Source organism: Mobula birostris, chromosome 21, assembly GCF_030028105.1.
Source record: "Mobula birostris isolate sMobBir1 chromosome 21, sMobBir1.hap1, whole genome shotgun sequence".
Taxonomy (NCBI): Eukaryota; Metazoa; Chordata; class Chondrichthyes; order Myliobatiformes; family Myliobatidae; genus Mobula; species Mobula birostris.
In genome coordinates this window covers 39,527,135-39,546,940 of record NC_092390.1, presented here as the reverse complement: position 1 = coordinate 39,546,940, position 19,806 = coordinate 39,527,135, and the positions used below count along the sequence as shown (strand labels likewise).

The following is a 19,806-nucleotide window of genomic DNA, read 5'->3' as shown; positions in this document are numbered from 1 at the left end:
ACCAGCCTAGAGCAGATGGTTCACTGTGGGGAGAGCTAGAAGCATTTTTGTTTTTTAAAAAAAAATAACTATGTGACTCTGTCCTCATGCAATAAGGCTGAGGTTAAAAGTCTATCATTTAGAATAACTAGAGTAGAAGAAACACTTACAGCTACATTGTATAGGATTAACTATTTCTCTGTATAGTGAAGAATGTGACTGGCATATTGATAACATGATGGTTGATTGCAAAGCAAGTTGACAGCAGTGTTTCAGAAGAGCTGTATATGTTTTAATGTGTTAGTTTATGTTTTCTGGTAGATACCTTTTTGTAAATATTGGCAGTTTTATTTTCACTATTTTTGCTAATTTTTGTACGTTTGAATTTTGATGCATGGAATAAGTACCCCTGCATGAAAGTGCTAAGTGACTCCAGTCATTTTTACCTTGGTCATAACCCACGTATTGTAACATAGACATTTGGGATTCAGATTTTACTGATCCCATTCTAGCGTTAAAAACGTTGTCCTGCAAAGCACACTACTTAACTAGTTGGACTTTAATAATAAGAAGTACTTTTTAGATCTCTTAATTATATTTTTCCTACTTTAATAATCTAGGTGATTCATCTGGTAGTACAGAGGATTCCAGAACAGCTAGCATACCAGAAATGCCGATACCACCACAGAGGGAACTGTAAGTTAACAACATCTGAAGACCATTTTAAATCCCCCAGATCAAATAGTTCCTTCACTGTTATATAAAAGCATGTGCTGTGGATGATGAAAATCTGAACCAGGAACAAAAGCACTACAGTTACAACAGGATCTAATTCTGATGTATGGCCATTGACCTAAACACCATTGCCCTATAACGTCTTGTACTTCAACCTCTATGGTATCGACCCTAGAGACCTGGCACTTCCACCATGTAAAAGGTGCAATTGTAGGATTAAAGCAGGAAGTGCTTTGAAGGAAACTGACATGAAAGGCTAGTAGTTTCTTTCTCCATAGATGCTGTCTGATCTGCTAAGTCTTTCCAGCATTTTTGTTCTCTTATCTCTTTTACATCAAAACTATTAAATTACTTAAATTGGGCCAAATTTCAAACCCCAAGCAAGTACACAGAACTATAAACAAATAAAGAAACACTTGTAAAATTAGGCAATGTATTTTAAAATTGCTCAAACTATTAAAATCTGAAAATGTTAGAATTTTGAAACTGAAAGCGAAAAAGAGTTAGCAGTTAGGCATCATTGATAGAAGGAGAATACAATTAACATTTCAGATCAAAAAGCCTTCAGAGCTGGGAAAGAGAGAAAACAAATTAGCTTTAATTTGTAGAACGGTGGGAGAGAGATAAATAGGGCATATGGAAAATACTTGATAGGTTATATTTCTCTAGGGATAAGTTGTTGATGAAGTAACATATTTGATGGGATCAACCATGATGGAATGGCAGAGCAGACTCGATGGGCTGAATGGCCTAATTCTGCTCCTATGCCTAATGGTCTTATGGTTCTGTGGATGTATGAGGACAATTGGAGCAGCGATTGGTGCCTTAGAAGACATTCAGGGTTAGAGTGGTAGCCATCTAAAATTGGCTCAGGGAAGCTCATGACTGGCTCCATCCATCATGTTGAGGGTGCATATTGATAGAGCTGATCACTTCATCCAAGTTTGACAGAATGCTGTACATGAATTGTGCAAAGTGCTGTCGCAATGTAGAGCCAAACCTCTACAAACTGGAGTCATTGCTGCCCCCTAGTGTTCACTTGGCAGAAGACATGCCATATTGAGTTTGACTGCAAACTACTGCAACATTCATGGACTTAGGGTCTTGGTCTACATTTTTTTTTGTGTGACTGTATTTTACTGATATCTTACATGTGATTGCTGTCTTATATGTGTTGGCAGTGCCTTGTGCTGTGCACGACTGTTGGTACTGTGGTTTGCACCTTACCCCTGAGTTAAAGGCATCCGTTAGTCTTGCGAGATCATGGATCTGCACCTGGAAAGTCTTCACTCTCCAGGGCGCAGGCCTGGGCAAGGTTGTATGGAAGACCAGCAGTTGCCCATGCTGCAAGTCTCCCCTCTCCACGACACCAATGTTGTCCAAGGGAAGGGCATTAGGACCAATACAGCTTGGCACCAGTGTCGTCACAGAGCAATGTGTGATTAAGTGCCTTGCTCAAGGACACAATACATGTCGCCTCGGCTGGGGCTCGAACTCACGACCTTCAGGTCGCTAGTCCAATGCCTTAACCACTTGAGTAATGCTGTTTCATTTGCTTGTATTCGTGGGTATTCATGTTTGGTTGAATAACAATTAAACTTGAACTTCAGAATCAGGTTTAATATCACTGGCATATGTTGTGAGACTTGTTGACTTTGCAGCAGAGTACCCTGCGATACATGATAATAGAAAAAAACTGAATTATAGTAAGTGTGTGTGTATATATATATATATATATATATATATATAGAGAGAGAGAGAGAGAGAGAGAGAGAGAGAGAGAGAGAGAGAGAGAGAGAGAGAGAGAGAGAGAGAGAGAGAGAGATTAAATAAGTAGTGCAAAATAAAAGGAATTATTAAAAAACTCAGTAGGGCTTTAACCCATTGAGGTTAACTAACCTTGCTGGAAAAAGGCTCCAAGAAGCTAACACTTACTGATAACCAACACACATAAAAATTGCTGGTGAACGCAGCAGGCCAGGCAGCATCTATATAGGAAGAGGTATAGTCGACGTTTCGGGCCAAGACCCTTCGTCAGGACTAACTGAAAGAAGAGATGATAACACATACTTTGATAGACTGGGCTTCTAATGGATGTGGTTAGACTCATTACGTTAAGCTGTTTCCAATCACACAAATCTCCTAAACAGCACCAGCAGCATCCTTTTGAAATGAGAGTATATGAAGGCAAAGAAGCAGTTTTCAAAATCCCACTATAGAAAGAAAAATAAAGCCAATGGGAATGCAGGTTCATGAAAACTCGAGATTGCACAATTACAAATAAATTTGTAACAACTGAAGCTATTTTCACTAACAATGGGAAGGTTAACAGGAGAATTTAATATTGAGGGATTTTGAGCTGCATTTCCTCTGAAAGTCATAACAATTTATCAACTCAAAACCATCAAAAGATTAGTAATAATTTCATTGAGCAGATGATTATTGGAATCTGAACAACTTTAGCTCCGTGTGGTTGCAAAGGGGACTAATCCAACAACAAGAATGGAAATTGCCCAGTATTTAAAGCAGATGAAGGTACAGAAACATGGGAAACAGGGTGCTCGGCTGGCTGTGCCAGTACACATGGAAAAATGTGCATCCAGCTGCAGGAGTTGGAGCTGGAACTGGATGAACTCTGGATTGTTCGGCTGGCTGAGGGGGAGGTAGATAGGACATAGAGGGAGTTACACCCAAGGCACAGGACACAGAAGACTGGATGACATTCAAGCAAGGGAAAGGGGTTAAATAGGCCGTGCAGAGTTCCTCTGTGGCCAACCCCCTCAACAACTTTGGATGCTGTTGTGGGAGGAGGGAGATAGCCTAGCAGAGGAAAGCCACAGCAGTCAGATTTCTGGCACTGTGTCTGACTCTGTGGCTCAGAAGGGAAGGGGGGGAGAGAAGAGATGAGCTGTGGTGATAGGAGATTAATTGCTTTTGGGAATAGAAAGGAAGTTTTATGGGCAAGAACGAGATTCCCGAATGGAACATTGCCTCCAGTCCTCAGCATTCTTAAACAAGAGAAAATCTGCAGATGCTGGAAATCCGAGTAACACACACAAAATGCTGGAGGAACTCAGCAGGCCAGGCAGCATCTATGGAAAAAAGTACAGTCGACATTTCGGGCCGAAACCCTCCGGCAGGACTGGAGGAAGAAAGCCGAGGAGTGGATTTAAAAGGTGGGGGGGGGGGGAGGCAGAGAACCATCAGGTGATAGGCGAAACCTGGAGAGGGAGGGATGAAGTAAAGAGCTGGGAAGTTGATTGGTGAGATGAGGTGAGAGAGGGGAAAGGGGATGGGTAATGGTGAGGGGGATTTGGTGGGGTATTACTGGAAGTTTGAGAAATTGATGTCCATGCCATCAGGTTGGAGGCTACCCAGACGGAATATGAAATGATGGTCCTCCTCCCTGCATGAGGAGGCTGGTCAAGAAGGTTCAGTCACTTGGCTTTCAAGATGAAGTGGTAAATTGGATTAGACATTGGCTTTGTCGGAGAAGCCAGACAGTGGTAGTAGCTGGCTGCCTCTCTGACTGGAGGCCAGTGATTAGCGGAGTGCTGCAGGGATCGGTGCTGGGTCCATTGTTGTTTGTCATCTTGAGTACAGGAGATGGGATAGTATGTTGAAGACATTAGTGAGGCCTAATTTGGAGTATTGTGTGCAGTTTTGGTTACCTACCTACAGGAAAGATGTAAGCAAGGTTGAAAGAGTACAGAGAAAGTTTACAAGGATGTTGCCGGGACTGGCGGACCTGAGTTATAAGAAAAGATTGAAAAGGTTAGGACTTTTTCCTTAGAATGTAGAAGACTGAGGAGAGATTTGTTAGAGGTATACAAAATATGAGGGGTATAGATAGGGTAAATACAAGCAGGCGTTTTCCACTGAGGTTGGATGGAACTACAATCAGAGGTCATGGGTTAAGAGTGAAAGATGAGAAGTTTAAGGGGAACATGAGGGGAAACTTCTTCACTCAAAGGGTTGTGAGCATTTGGATGACCTGCCAGTGCAAGTGGTGCATGTGAGCTCAGTTCCAATGTTAAAGAGAAGTTACAGGTCAGTCAGATTAGGCAGTTTAAATGGTTCAACATGGACTAGATGGGCTGAAGGGCCTGTTTCTGTGCTGTACTTTTCTATGACTCTGACTCTAAATAGCTAATGTAGGGCAAACTTAATAAGAACCACAATGACATCAGGTAAAATGAATCATCATGTAAAAGTTTGATTAACAAGGAATATTAGGCAATGATGTTGAGGTTAAGTCAAGTGCGAATTCATTGTGCAATACAACTAGTTGTTGATAAATATAATGAATCAGGCAAAGAACATTGACTGATTGAGCGAATAAACTACCCTCATTTTACCCCTATTTAAACTGAGCACAACTGTGAATTATTTACTAATTCAAAAGTTTGAAAAGTTTAAGCACTATGCTTACAGAAAGCATTGCAGTTTAGATATTCTGATTAGGGTTAATGGAGCATATAGAGAAAGATCATATAAAGAAGCAAGCTAAGTTTGGTTGAACTCAAAGGCACATCCAAATTAAAGCAGTCCTTTATTCCTAATGTCTTCTATCACAATATCCCAGACATAAAAGTGGAACAGCTCCTTAGTTTCACACATAGGATGACCATATGAATGTCCAAAGAAGTTTCCTTTGTGTAATCAAATATGATATACTCACTCATCCATTTCTATCTTGTGTTTTACAGGAAACCAACAAGCAGGCCACTACCAAAGCCGGTAAGAAAAAAAGAAGTGGCTCTTTACTTTAGCTTCAGGAACATTTCTTCTTGGTGGTTGATCCATTGATAGAGCTTGTTCATAAGTGTCATAACTTTCTAATAAGAAAGAAGAAATATCTAAGCAAAAACTAGTCAAGATAGACCCAAGGGGCAGTAAAGAGATTGATGGGTAAATATCTGGTAAATATCTGTAGTTCTAAAATGCCAGAAAACCCAGGACCTGCGCACAGTTTTGGCAAACCGCACAAGTCCTGAATTGGTTAACAATAGTGGACTCCACTATCTTTGAAAATGTAAAGCTCAGTGGAAACCACCGGAAGAGCTTAATCTTGCTGAGATTCCTCTATATTTACACTGGGTTGGTTAAATGGTTTTAATCGATTTCATTTTAAAACTCGAGTTCAAACTTTGCATTTTTCTTCATGTTTGTACATTTCTGACCATGGGAGATATTCAGAGGAGTTTAACATCCATAGATTTGAAAGCCAGCAAAGCTGAGGCAGGGCTCTACCAACCGTAAAAGCTTGCAGGGATGCCTTAGGATTTGGGCTTCTACACTCTGTCACCTGGAGTTCCTGCCACAACTCATGCAGAAAAAAAACTTTTTTTACTTGTAATCCAAGAAATATGCTGCAATGAATGATCAAAATTGTGGTTAAAATCATGTTTAATTCCACAGGTTTGCACGTCCACAAGAAACAATATTCTGTAATATTACAGGACAATTCAAAGTGGTCATGTTAAAATTAACAATTACTATTTATAAACTGGAACATACTGAGGATATTGGATGTTTTGTACCCGGGTAATAAATGTAAGGTATGAAAGTACAGTAAATTCCAAAAACACTCTATCTACAAGTTTAAAAACAGGACTATGCACTTGGCTGATTTAACAATTTGGTACACAGCCCTATTTAATAGCTAGCAGTGTGCAAACTTTCATGTCTTCATTTTTTCCCAAAATTTCACACTTTATGTAATTTGAGTATTAATGTTTCACTGCCTTTCCTTTCTTTTATATTGCATTTTTATTTTTTTAAACTGACACAGAGAATGGCAGAACCAAGGGAGCATCCACACCCTGAAGGTAGGAATGATTTAACTATTTAAAAACACCTTCTCCTGTAGCTGGTAATCTGAGAATGTTAAAAATTTTTATGTTATCTAACCCCTTGAAGAACTGCTCACTAAATATGAAAATGTGCCTTAAATTTGTAATTCTTAGAAAAAGCTAGTGCTAGAATACTTAAAAGACCAAGTCACAAAAACAGGAATAGTCACAAAAACGTAAAGTAGTTCTACACAAAGAAAATATTCTGCCTAAACCTGGCTAAATCTTACTGCTACCCCGCTGCCTTGTCCTTTTTCTTTGAATCTAATGGTTTACCACAGGATAGAGAGAAGCTGAGGTGAAGGACCGAAAATTTAGCAAATGAAGTTTAATGTGAAACACGTGATATTTGTGCACTTTGGTAAAAGGAATCTAAAAGTAGGCTATTTATGGTGAGAAATTACAGATAAACATAGTAGAGAGGGATCTAGTCATTCTTGAGATGAATTGCTAAAAGGTTAACTGGCAAGTATAGAAAGTTGTTAAGAAGGCATGTGGCATATTGGTCATGAATACAAGGGGGCTGGAATTTAGAAATGTTCCAAATGCATAGGGCACGCCTGGAATATTGTACAAAATATTGGCCCCCTGTGTAAAAAGGATTTACTGACATTAGAGGCCAAAGGAGATTCAGTGAGCTAATTTTGGGGATGAGAATGTCCTAATATGTCCTAATATAAGCAACTAAAGAATCTAAAATGATCTACTGTATATTCTTTGAGGTTCTTTGGAGTGGTTGCCTGGGGAGGGACAAATCTCAGGGTTGTATTCTGTGTACATATTTTGATAATAAATGTACATTAAACCTTGAATCTTCGATTTTGCTGAAACATATAAGATCCTCGGGGAGAAAAGTAGGTAGATATTGAGATGTTTCTACTAGTGGGAGAATCTGTAAGGAAACTATTTAGTTACAGCATCAGGGGATGGTCTTGAAAACTGGAGGTGAATAGGAACTTCTCACAGACTGTGGTGAGCCTCTGGAATTCTGTACCCCTGAGGGTTGTGGCAGTTCAATCATTGGGAGGGGGTATTTAAAAAGGAAGATGACTTTTTGAATGATCAGGGAATTGAGGAAATTGGAAGCTCAGCCAGTCAGGCAGCTTCTGTGAAAAGAGAAACCAGTTAAAGAGTAACCGACCTGAAATGTTGACCGGTGTCTCCATTCACAGGAAGGGCTGAGTTCTTTCAGGATTCCTGATTTTAATTTGAGAATTGTAGGAACTGTCATTGAAGAAGAGATGATACTTGGGCCCACCACCCATAATCATATTGAATAGCAGGGCAGGCTTGAGGAGCTGAGTGGCCTACCCTGCTCCTATTTCATTATCATTATTTCAACAATACTCCATGTAAGTGTTTCCTAATCTCTCCTTACTCCCCTAGTTTATAAATGGAAGAACCACCCCCAACTAGCACCCAAACCAGTAAACATATCTCTCAGTACAGTTTAGGATTATAACTACTGGTAATAAGTAACCAGCAAGATGCAGCCTATAGAATTCACATCAAGTCTTATCTCATCCTTCATTGCATTTTTATAGAATGTATACCTTGTTCATTTTTCCAGAAGATGACGTCACCATGCGCCACTTTATCCCATCAATGTACTTATATTTGAAAGCTCTCTTCAGCTTTCACCAGTCCAGCTAAATAACCCAGTAACTTTTCGTAGCTAAACTGAAATGCATGTCGATACCGCAAATCCATCACATAATGGTCCGCTTGTAGTCTTTGGACCAAGTGTAGTGTGTTATCATCATTATCATTCTTCTACTCACTTTTGCTTTTAATTCAAATTCAGAAAAATATGCATCTGAGCCCTCTTCCTCTAAGTCCTTAAGCAGTCCTAATAACTAATAGATTGAATTGAACAATCAATATTCCTCTCAAAATATTAAAGAATTAAATTGGTCATATTAAGCATTTGTAGAACTGAATAGTATTTCATCAATTAGCCGTGCTGTAATAGGATAACTACATTTTGAATGTGTTTATTTTTAAGCTGTTAATTTCCCAAGGATATTCATTGATTGGCAACATGCCAATGAATTATATCCAATATATGTTGCATTGAATATAATCAGATTGTTTTAAACCCATTATATGTTTCTGTATTTTCATTATGGTGTACTTACATCTTTAACAGAGAGATATTGTATTTATGATCGAGATACTTTCCTTCAGGTAATAAGCCCAGGATTCCTGAAAAACCTCGACCTTCACATTCAACAGCTGAAGCACCTGTTTTGCCTGCGCCACGACATGGTCCCAAGTATTATTCTATTTATTTACTACTTTATAAAAAATAATTTCTAAATAACTTAGAACTAATAAGAAATAGATTCCATTTGTTGTGTTCTTAATGGCAATTGAAATGACAAGGTTGGTGGAGTTGTGGATAGTGCGGAGGGTTGTCGTAGTTTGCAACAGGACATTGACAGGATGCAGAGCTGGACTGAGAAGTGGCAGAATGAGTTCTACTCGGAAAAGTGTGAGGTCATTCACTTGGAAAGTTAAAATTTGGAGTGCAAATACAGGGTTAACAGCAGGGTTCTTAACAGTGTAGAGGTACAGAGGGATCTTGGGATTCACATTCGTAGATTCCTCAAAGTTACAGTGCAAGTGGATAGGATTGTTAAGAAGGCGTAATATGTGTTGGCCTTCATTAGTCTGGAGATTGAATTCAAGAGCCATGAGTTAGTGTTGCAGCTCTGTAGAACTGGTTAGATCACTCCTGGAATATTGTGTTCAGTTCCGGTTGCCACATTATAAGAAGGATGCAGAAGCATTAGACAGAGTGCTGAGGCAATTTACAGTTTGCCTCACTAGAGAGGCTTGGACTAGAGAGCATGTCTTATGAGTATAGGTTGAGCGAGCTAGGACATTTTTCTTTGTAGTGAAGGAGGGTGATAGGTGACTTGATAGAGACATATAAGATGATAAGAAGCACTGATCAAGTGGATAGCCAGAGACTTTTTTCTCCCAAGGTGGAAATGGCTAAAATAATGAGGCATAATTATAATCTGATTGGAGGAAAGTACAGGGAGAAGGTCAAAGGTATAGTTTTATAGAGAGTGGTGGTGCATGGAATGCCCTGCTAGGGGTGGTGGTAGAGGCGGGTACATTAGGGGCATTTAAAAACTCTTACAGAGGCATATGCATGATAGAAAAATGGAGGGCTATGTAGCAAGGTTAGACTGATCTTAGAGTAGTTTAAAAGGTCTCCACAACATCATGGGTCGAAGGGCCTGTACTGTGCTGTAATATTCAATGTTCTGTGTTCTGAAAGACCATTGGTACTAATATTCACTTTCTCTTTGCAGACCACCTGTTTTGAGGTTACCACCTTCAAACCATCAAAGTAAGTTTTGAAGTAAACCTTAATGCAATAGTATAGTTGTTTGTACAGTATACCTTCAAAATACTAAAGGGAAAATGTTTGTCAGTGAAATTGATGCAATTTTAATGGAAAATAATTAAATATTAACTCTAATAGGGAAACACAATATCAGCAATATATTTGGTTTGTATGATATAACTAAGAGCAGAAGCCATGGACTTGTAGATATTGCAAGATGGTCCAGAATTTTCCATCCCCTCAACATCAAAAGTGTGAAACTCAATTCATCTTGTCATGAGGACAAGACCACGAGAGGCAGCATCTCCATTACATAACCTTCAAAGATGGAAGGATCCAATATGCCTGAGCAAAGGTTTGTAGCCAGAAATGCCAGGTGATTGGTCCATCTCAGCCTCCTTCTAAGGTCCTCACCAAAAAAAGTCTTCACACAATTTAGTTGAAAAGACTCTATGACATTGCTTACAGCTGGCCCATCATGCCACACTAGCTGTAAAGCTCCAGAATCGGCCATGGCTTACAGTACTAGTGTTTACCCAATAACTTGGTAGAACCCCTTTTGCAAAGTATAACTCAGGATTTATCAGAGTATATGCCACCTGCTGAGATAAATAGAGCTCAAACAGCAACTTAAGAAGCTGAACACTTTCTACAACATGGGTTCCCAACCTTTTTTATGCCATGGACTCTTATCATTATCCAAGGAGTCCGTAGACCCCAGATCAGGAACCCTTGATCTAGGATAACTTACTCTACTGGCACACTATCCACCCTCTTGGGTATTTAACCCCTCCACAACCATGATCTGTTGGTGGTAAAGTATGCCATCCTCTGTCAATCAGAAGACGTTTTCACCAATACCTGCCAAACAAGAGGTAACAATATGACCCTAGAACAGGCACATGGAAACATTACTTACCTGCAAGTTTCCATTCAGTCATTAACCTGTCTGACATAGAAATATTAATAGTTACTGGGCCAAAGTGCTAGAAGTCAGAGCAAGCAACATTGTTGTAGGATATTTACCTCAATCCAAACTTTGTAAGTGATACCTACAATTCATGAATAAGTAACTTAGGAGCTATTTATAGAGTCTGAGTAGTAAACATTCACTTGCACTTGGCATAATTTCTCTGATTTTTAACATTATTGCTTACTTTCTAGCTTCACAATATGCTTTTTAAAACGGCAGGTTATTTTATGATATTGATTCAATAGTTTGCCATTTGAAATTTTGATCATTTCAAAATAATTGACAACCACTGATTTTTTTAAAGAAAGAGAGAACTTTATTATTCAAGAGCGGGCCATAAATGTACCTACATTTTTTAAAAATTCCAAGTTTAGATTGCAACTGTGGACTCATTGGTCAACAGAGGGTGCCAAAGTGCTAGGAAATGTGTGTGTGGGAAATGGGAGAATGAATAAGTCCTATCTTCATTGCACATTTTTATTCTATCCTAAATCTCTGAATCTGCGATAAGCAGTAGCCAAAGGGACAATAATAACCGTTTCAATTGGTCCCTATGATTTGAGGAATTAGAAGCGATTCCACCAACTGTAGATAGAAAGAAGGTTGGAAAATCCTGACATTGGCATCTAAATCTCAAAATAGTTTACAGCAAAGATCCTCATGAGGGTGTGAATGATGCAGTTAGTCTACTTGAAAGGGGCACTAGGGTGTAGCAACGCAGGTAAAAATAAAAGCTATGATGCACAGACAGTTGCAGAGATATAGAACCAGGTAAGGAATTCTGAATAAGGAAAAAATTGCTGCCTTTATTGTACCCATGGATAGGTACCTGGTGAGCCACAGGTACAAATAGCCACGTGAGATATAATGTTACAATGGTAACAGAGATCTGGTTTTAAAATAGAAGTTATTTTGGTTACTTACTATTCCTGGATATAAATTCAACAAAGATAAGGAAGAAACAAATGGTGGACACTTTTCCAAATGAAGGATCTCAATCCAAAATGTCAATTGTCCATTTCCTTCTTCAGATGCTGCCTTGACGCACTGAGTTCCTTCGGCAGTTTTGTTTAATCACAACGTGGAGGTGTGTGACTTTACAGATCAAGAAAGCTTTGTAGTTACAGAGAGAGAGGATGTATTTTAAGTGTAAACGATTAAATTTATGTGGTTAGATTTAAGAAAGAAATTGAGATTCACTTGATTGAGACTAATTGATCAAAGTTACAGGGAAGGAGTCACCCCATAGTTGCAGGAAGCGAGTAGCTGGGTGAACGTCAGAAGAAAAAGAAACAGGCAGTTAGAGCAGAGCACTCCTGTGGCCATTCCCCTCAAAAACAAGTATACCGCTTTGGATACTTTTGTGGGGGATGACCTGCTGGGGGAATGCCATGGCGACCGGGTTACAGGCACCGAGCATGGGTCCGTGGTGCAGAAGGGAAAGAGAGAGAGAAGGGAGCAGTGGTGATAGGGGATTCGATAGTGAGGGGAACAGACAGGAGGTTCTGTGGATGCGAATGGGACGCCCGGATTGTATGTTGCTTCCCAGGTGCTAGGAGTCAGGGATGTCTCAGATCGTGTCCACAACATTTTGGAGAGGGACTGGGAGCAGCCAGATGTCTTGGTACATATTGGTACCAATGACATAGGAAGGAAAGCAATGAGGTCCTGAAAAGAGAATTTAGAGAGCTAGGTAGAAAGCTGAGAAGCGGGACGTCCCGGATAGTAATTTCTGGATTGCTGCCTGTGCCTCGTGTCAGTGAGGGTAGAAACAGGATGACTTGGCAGATTAATGTGTGGCTGAGAAACTGGTGCAGGGGGCAGGGATTCAGGTTCTTGGATCATTGGGATCTCTTCTGGGGGAGGTATGACCTGTTCAAAAGTGGTGGGTTGCACCTGAACCCAAGGGGGACGTTTGTTAGAGCTGTTGGGGAGGGTTTAAACTAACTTCGTAGGGGGGTTGGAACCGGAGTGAAGGGACTCAGGAAAGGACGGGTGGTAAAAAAGTAAAGATAGCATGCAGTCAGATTGTCAGGAAGGGCAGGCAGGTGATGGGACTTATTTGTAGCCAACAGGCTGAGTATCAAATCATTAGGGATGCAGAGTCAGAAAGGACAGCAAACACGGTATTCAAGGTGTTGTATCTAAGGCGCGTAATATAAGAAATAAGATGGATGATCTTGTTGCAATATTACAGATTGCCAGGTATGATGTTGTGGCCATCACAGAATTGTAGCTGAAGGATGGTTGCAGGTGGGAACTGAATGTCCAAGGTTACACATTATATCAGAGGGATAGGAAGGTAGACAAAGGGGGTGGTGAGGGTCTATTGGTAAAGAATGGCATCAAATCAGTAGAAAGGATATGACATAGGATCAGTAGGTATTGAATCCTTGTGGGTTGAAGTAAGAAACTGCAAGGGTAAAAGGATGTTGATGGCAGTTATATACAGGGCTCCCAACAGTGGCTGGGAGGTGGACCACAGGTTACAAAGGAAATAGAAAAGGTGAGTCAAAAGGACAATGTTATGGTAGTCATGGGAGATTTTAACATGCAGGTTGATTGGGAAAATCAAGTTGGTAATGGACCTCAAGAGAGTGAGTTAGTTGAATGCCTAAGAAATAGCTTTTTAGAGCAGTTTGTCATTGAGCCTACTAGGGAATCAGCTATGCTGGATTGGGTGTTATGTAATGAACCAGAGGCAATTAGGGAGCTTAAGGTAAAATAACTCTTCGGAACCAGTGATCACAATATGATTGTGTTCAACTTGAAATTTGATAGGGAGAAAGTGAAGTCTGATGTAGCAGTATTTCAGTGGAGTAAGGGAAATTACAGTGGTGTGAGAGAGGAGCTGACCGAAGTAAATTGGAAGGAGCTGCTGGCAGGGATGTCAACAGAGCAGCAATGGCGTGTGTTTCTGGGAGAAATGAGGAAGCTGCAGGACATGTGTATTCCAAAAATGAAGAACTACTCAAATGGTAAAATAGTACAACTGTGGCTGACAAGGCAAGTCAAAGCTATTGTAAAAGCAAAAGAAAGGGCATACAAAAAGCAAGAGTTAGTGGGAAGATAGAGGATTGGGAAGTTTTAAAAAACCTACAGAGAGAACTAAAAAAAAATTAGCAGGAAAAAGATAAAATATGAAAGCAAGCTAGCAAATAATATCAAATTCGATAGTAAAAGTTTTTTCAAGTTGAAAATAAAAGACAAATGAGAGTGGGTATAGGACCACTAGAAAATGAGGAAGGAGAAATAATAACGGGGGACAAAGAGATGATTGATGAACTAAATGAGTATTTGTGTCAGTCTTCACTGTGGAAGACACTAGCAGTATGCCTGATGTTGTGTGTGAAGGAAGAGAAGTGGGTGCAGTTACTATTACAAGAGAGAAGGTGCTCAAAAAGCTGAAAGACCTAAAGGTGCATAAGTCACCCAGACCAGATGAACTGCATCCTAGAGTTCTGAAAGAGGTAGTGTTAGAGATTGCAGTGGCATTAGAAAAGATCTTTCAAAAACCATTGGACTCTGGCATGGTGCCAAAGGATTGGAAAATTACAAGTGTCACTCCACTCTTTAAGAAAGAAGGAAGGTAGCAGAAAGGAAGTTATCGACCAGTTAGCCTGACCTCAGTGGTTGGGAAGATGTTGGAGTCAATTGTTAATGATGAGGTGATGGGAATACTTGGTGACACAGGACAAGATAGTGCAAAATCAGCATAGTTTACTTCAGGGAAAAAACTGTCTGACAAACGTGTTGGAATTCTTTGAGCAGTTTACAAGTAGGATAAAGGGGATGCAGTCGATGTTGTATATTTGGACTTTCAGAAGGCCTTTGACAAGGTGCCACACATGAGGCTGCTTACCAAGTTAAGAACCCATAGTATTACAGTAAAGTAACTGGCACGGTTAGAGCATTGGCTGATTGGTAGGAGGCAGCTAGTGGGAATAAAAGGATCCTTTTCTGGTTGGCTGCCAGTGACTAGTGGTATTCCGCAGGGGTTGGTGTTGGGACCACTCCTTTTTATGCTGTATATAAATGATTTAGATGATGGAATAGATGGCTTTGTTGCCAAGTTTACAGATGATACGAAAATTGGTGGAGGGGCAGGTAGTGTTGAGGAAACAGATAGGATGCAGAAGGGCTTAGACAGATTAGGAGAGTGGTCAAGAAAGTGGCAAATGAAATACAATGTTGGAAAATGCTTGGTCATGCACTCTGGTAGTAGAAATAAATGTGCGGACTATATTTTAAGCGGGGAGAAAATCCAGGAATCTGAGATGCAGAGGGACTTGGGAGTCCTTGTGCAGAACACCCTGAAGGTTAACTTGCAGGTTGAATCCATGGTGAGGAAGGCAAATGTCATGTTAGCATTCATTTCAAGAGGTCTAGAATATAAGAGCAAGGAAGTGCTGCTGAGGCTTTATAAGGCACTCGTGAGGCCTCACATTGAGTATTGTGAACAGTTTTGGGCCCCTCATCTTAGAAAAGATGTGCTGGCATTGGAGAGGGTGCAGAGGAGGTTCACAAGGATGATTCCAGGAATGAAAGGGTTATCATACGAGGAACTGTACTCACTAGAATTCAGAAGGATGCGGGGAGATCTCACTGAAACCTTTCAAATGTTGAAAGGCCTAGACAGAGTAGATGTGGAATGGATGTCTCCCATGGTGGGAGAGTCTAGGACAAAAGGGCATAGCCTCAGGATAGAGGGGCACCCTTTCTAAACAGAGAAGTGGAGAAATTTCTTTAGCCAAAGGATGGTGAATTTGTGGAATTTGTTGCCACATGCAGCTGTGGAGGCCAGGTCATTGGGCGTATTTAAGGCAGATATTGATAGATTCTTGATTGGACATGGCATCAAAGGTTATGGGGAGAAGACCGGGAACTGGGGTTGAGGAAGAGATAAGAAAAAAGGCTCAGCCATGATTGAATGGTGGAGCAGACTCAGTGGGCCAGATGGCCTAATTCTGCTCCTATGTCTTATGGTCTTATGTTTTCTCTGGCAGTGGTCTACGGACTGCCAACAAGTGAGAAAGGTGTAATGGAGCAAATTTAGAAAGCAATTACTGCCAAGGTGACAATGTCCTTTGAGGGTGGATAAGGCAAAAAAAAGTTAATGTCAAAAAATGACAATTTAGTTCTGCATAAAAAGGAAAGAAGAATATGGGAAGCATGTGAGTGAAATTAAAGGAAAAGTTAGCAAATTGAAGAGGCAAGATGAGAAAAAAACAAGGGGGTAAAATCAAAGAATATCCAAATAAATATTTACATCTACAGAAAGAGAACAACTAAGTGTTGGCCTATTAGGGTACAAAATGGTGACCTATGTGTGAAGGTAGAAGATGTGAATTAGGTTCAAAGTTAATATTTTGCAGCTACCATTGTAGACAAGAGGCATTATTCCCATAATGTAGATAAGGAAAAAGTTCATGAGGAATTGGATGTGATAAAAATTATTAAAGGAGAAAGTAGCAATTTTGAAAGTGGAAACATCGGTAGGCTTGGATGGAATATACCCTAGGATACTTGGAAAAAAAAACATGGGAGAAAATCTTAGATTAAGAGTATCATTTTTGAACTCCCTCTGGCTACAGGAGTGGTGCAGGAACATTGAATGTACAATTTAGGCAATCCTTTGTTTAAAAAATGAAGCAGAAGGAAATCAAGTAATTATAAATCATTTGGTGTAACTTTAGTGGTGGACTCGATAATTATAATTTGTTCAATGTGAGGCATGGCTTCATTTGAAAAGGCAACATACACATGGACAGTCAAAATGGGTGTGTTATGGAACAGGCTTGTCTCACTGGCTTAATAGAACTTTTTGTGGAGGTAACCAGAAGAATAGATGAGGGCTGTGATTTTTGTTGTACTGTACATGGCTATCAGCAAGGCTTGGCAAGGTCCTGCATGCCAGGGTGGATTAGGTGGAATTGATTTCACTAGCACCAATCCCAACTAATCTATGGGTGAGTGGCAATTTGGATCAAAAATTTACTCAGTCACAGGTTGTTACAGGGTTCTACAAGTACTTGGTTCCTTGCATTTTGTTGTGCATAATAATAATCTTGATTTAAATGTAGGGAATATTGTAAAGAACTTTGCAGATGACCAAAAAATTGGCCATGTAATTGACAAGAGCAAAATTTTTCTTTTTCAAAATGATATTGATTGTCTGATCAATTGGGCTGAGAAGTGCAAAAAGAATTTTGTATGCGGGGGGAGTGCAACAAGAGAAAAACAGTAAGTGAGGAATATTGAGAAACACAAAACATAGAACAGTTTTCTATCGTATTTCCACAGATCTTTAATGCTAGTGGATCAAATAGATAAAAGAAATGGAACTGCATGCAGATTGCTTCACTTGTTAGCCCAGATATAACATATAAAGGCAAGGTAGTTATGCTAGAATTGCAACACTTGCTAGACAACAGCATTTAGTTTTGGTCACTACATTACAGAAGATATATGATTGCAATAGAAGGAATACAGAGGAAATACAAGGATGTTAGCAGCACTGGAAGATTTCTACACTGAGGAAAGATTGAACAAAGTTGAAATTGTTTTCGCTGGTACAGAGAAGACTGAGTGGAGAATTAATTTATGTGTATCAAATTATAAGAGGCTTAAACAGAATAAATAGGAAGGCCATCTTTCCTTGTGAAGTGCCAAAAACAGGAAGCTGAGTTTTTTGGGTACTAATGAAAGGAACAGAAGTGAGATGAGAAAAAGTATTTTTAACTACAGAGGTTCCCAACCTGGAGTCTGCAGAATCCTCGGTTAATGGTAAGGCTCCATGGCATTAAGAAAAAGGTTGAGATCTCTGAACTAGAAGGTGCTAGTGGGTCTGGAACTCACTGGCTGTGAGTTGCGGTAGAAACCCCCACCACTTTGAAATAGTGCCTGGACATGTACTTGTAGAGCTGTAACCTGCAACCAGAAGATACTAGTAGAATTGTTGTTATTCTTGCTTAGCAGACATATGGGTGACCTCCTGTGTCATTAACTTCCTATGATTCCAACTTGCAAAAACTCAGTAGGATGGTGGTAATGGGGATGTTGAACTACCTTAATATAGATTGGGGCCATAATGGGAAAGAGTTTTTGAACTGTTCAGAACATTGTAGAACAGGTTGTTTCTAATTCAATGAGGAATATGGTGAGCTTGGTCCTAGTTGAAATGGATCAAGAAGAAGCAGTAGAGGACAGCTATTGTGGCATCATTGGAGTTTGATTAGTGAAAGCGGGGGGTGGGGGGAAGAAACATATTTAATTAAAATTTAAAGAGTGGAATGTGAAATTTGAATCAAAGAGGAGACTGTTCAGTTATGATCAGTTGCATTCCTTTCTGAAGGAATGAAAGGTAGAATTTCCCAGATAAGATTAGAGAAAAGAAGAAGCAAAAAGAAAGGTTAATGATACAAATGACAACTGAGTATAGAAAATCAGGGGGGTGTAAGATCAGAATAGAGCAAAAAGGGAAGATGAGAGTAGATGTGCAGTGAATTTAAGAGAGAATCCAAAAGTCTTCTATTGACATAAAAGCAGGAAGTGTGTAGTGGGGCCAGTTAGGGACAACTAGGAGGTGCATGAAGAGGGGTAGAGATATTAAGTATGTTCTTTAGCATTTAACTTTACTACAAAGATGCAATTATGAAAATCACAGCTAAATAAGAGATTAAGATACCAGACTTGATCATTTAAAATTGTACAGGCAAGGTTCTGAACAGACTGTACATAAAGTAGATCGGTCATCTGCTGTGTAAATACAATGCATCCCAGGTTGACGAGGGAAATTAGGCTATCAATCTTACAATCCCACTTGCATACAGGAAATGGTCCACTAGATTAGAGGATTTGAAATGTTTAAAAAGATACAAGGACGAACCCAGCACCATAGACTAATCAGTCTTTTTCAATGGTAAGGAAACTGCTAGACACAATAATATGCAACAAAATGAACTTTTATATGGACAAGCAAATCATGCTTACCTGATTTATATTTTAGAAAAGATAACAAGGGTGAACAAAGAAACACAATTAATGTGTCCATGGATGGCTTACAATATTTGATAAAATGTGGTAAATAAGCTAGTGAACAAAAATGAAGATCAAAAGAATAAAAAGGACCAGTAGCAGCATAAATAAATGGCTTTTAGAAGTGAGAAAAAGTGTATAGTGGTTAACAGTTGTTTCCCAAGCCAGTGGAAGGAGGGCATTAAAAAGAAAGAAAAAATTGGTTCAGCTGTGGTTGTATTATCCTATCCAATTAAGAGGAATGCACCTTGGGAAGCTAGAGAGGTTATAAAAATGATTTATTAAAATAGTACAAGGGATGAGGAATTTCTGATACAGGATTACATTGTTCTTTTCCTTGAAACAGAGAAGGTTTGGAGAAGACTTTGCAAGGACATGGAATTCATAACTTAAAAGGACAGTTGAATTAAATTCAGTAATAGTTTTCAAAAATGAATTAAGTAAGTGCTTGAAGCAAAATAAAACCAACAATGGAGAAGGAAAAAGGGAATGAGGCCAACTGGATTGCATCAAGCCAGAATGACCTTCATGTGCCAAATGGCCTCGTTTGGAGCTAAAATGATAGTATAATGAAATTAAAGCAGACAGCTAGGAATGTCTTATTTGGTCTGAATCAACAAACAACACCCAGTTTTTCAACATAAGGCTTTTACCAGGAAGTCATGTGTCTGTGTCAGTAGAATAGAGATAATACTTGAAAACATTAATTGGAATTACTTTTGTGGGAAGCAATTAAATTTTGACGGGTGATTACTTTCTAATTGTGATTAATTTAGATATTCCAGAAACTGCTACCAGACATAATGAACGCCATCAGAGTTCTCATACAAGTTTGGAGCAGGTAAAGCTTTCATAAGTCAATGTGT

The 19,806-nt window shown here is 39.5% G+C and overlaps 1 protein-coding gene across 8 annotated transcripts in view; it reads left to right on the top strand.

Annotated features, from left to right (window-relative positions):
- blnk (B cell linker) overlaps positions 1 to 19,806 on the top strand; it is a 199,045-nt gene that overhangs the window by 174,403 nt on the left and 4,836 nt on the right. For all 8 annotated transcript variants that reach the window (XM_072239359.1, XM_072239366.1, XM_072239364.1 and 5 more), the window contains 6 exons: positions 600 to 675; positions 5,424 to 5,454; positions 6,509 to 6,545; positions 8,757 to 8,844; positions 9,896 to 9,933; positions 19,717 to 19,781. In XM_072239359.1, the coding sequence (XP_072095460.1) occupies positions 600 to 675; positions 5,424 to 5,454; positions 6,509 to 6,545; positions 8,757 to 8,844; positions 9,896 to 9,933; positions 19,717 to 19,781 (335 nt within the window). The remainder of the gene's footprint in view (positions 1 to 599; positions 676 to 5,423; positions 5,455 to 6,508; positions 6,546 to 8,756; positions 8,845 to 9,895; positions 9,934 to 19,716; positions 19,782 to 19,806) is intronic.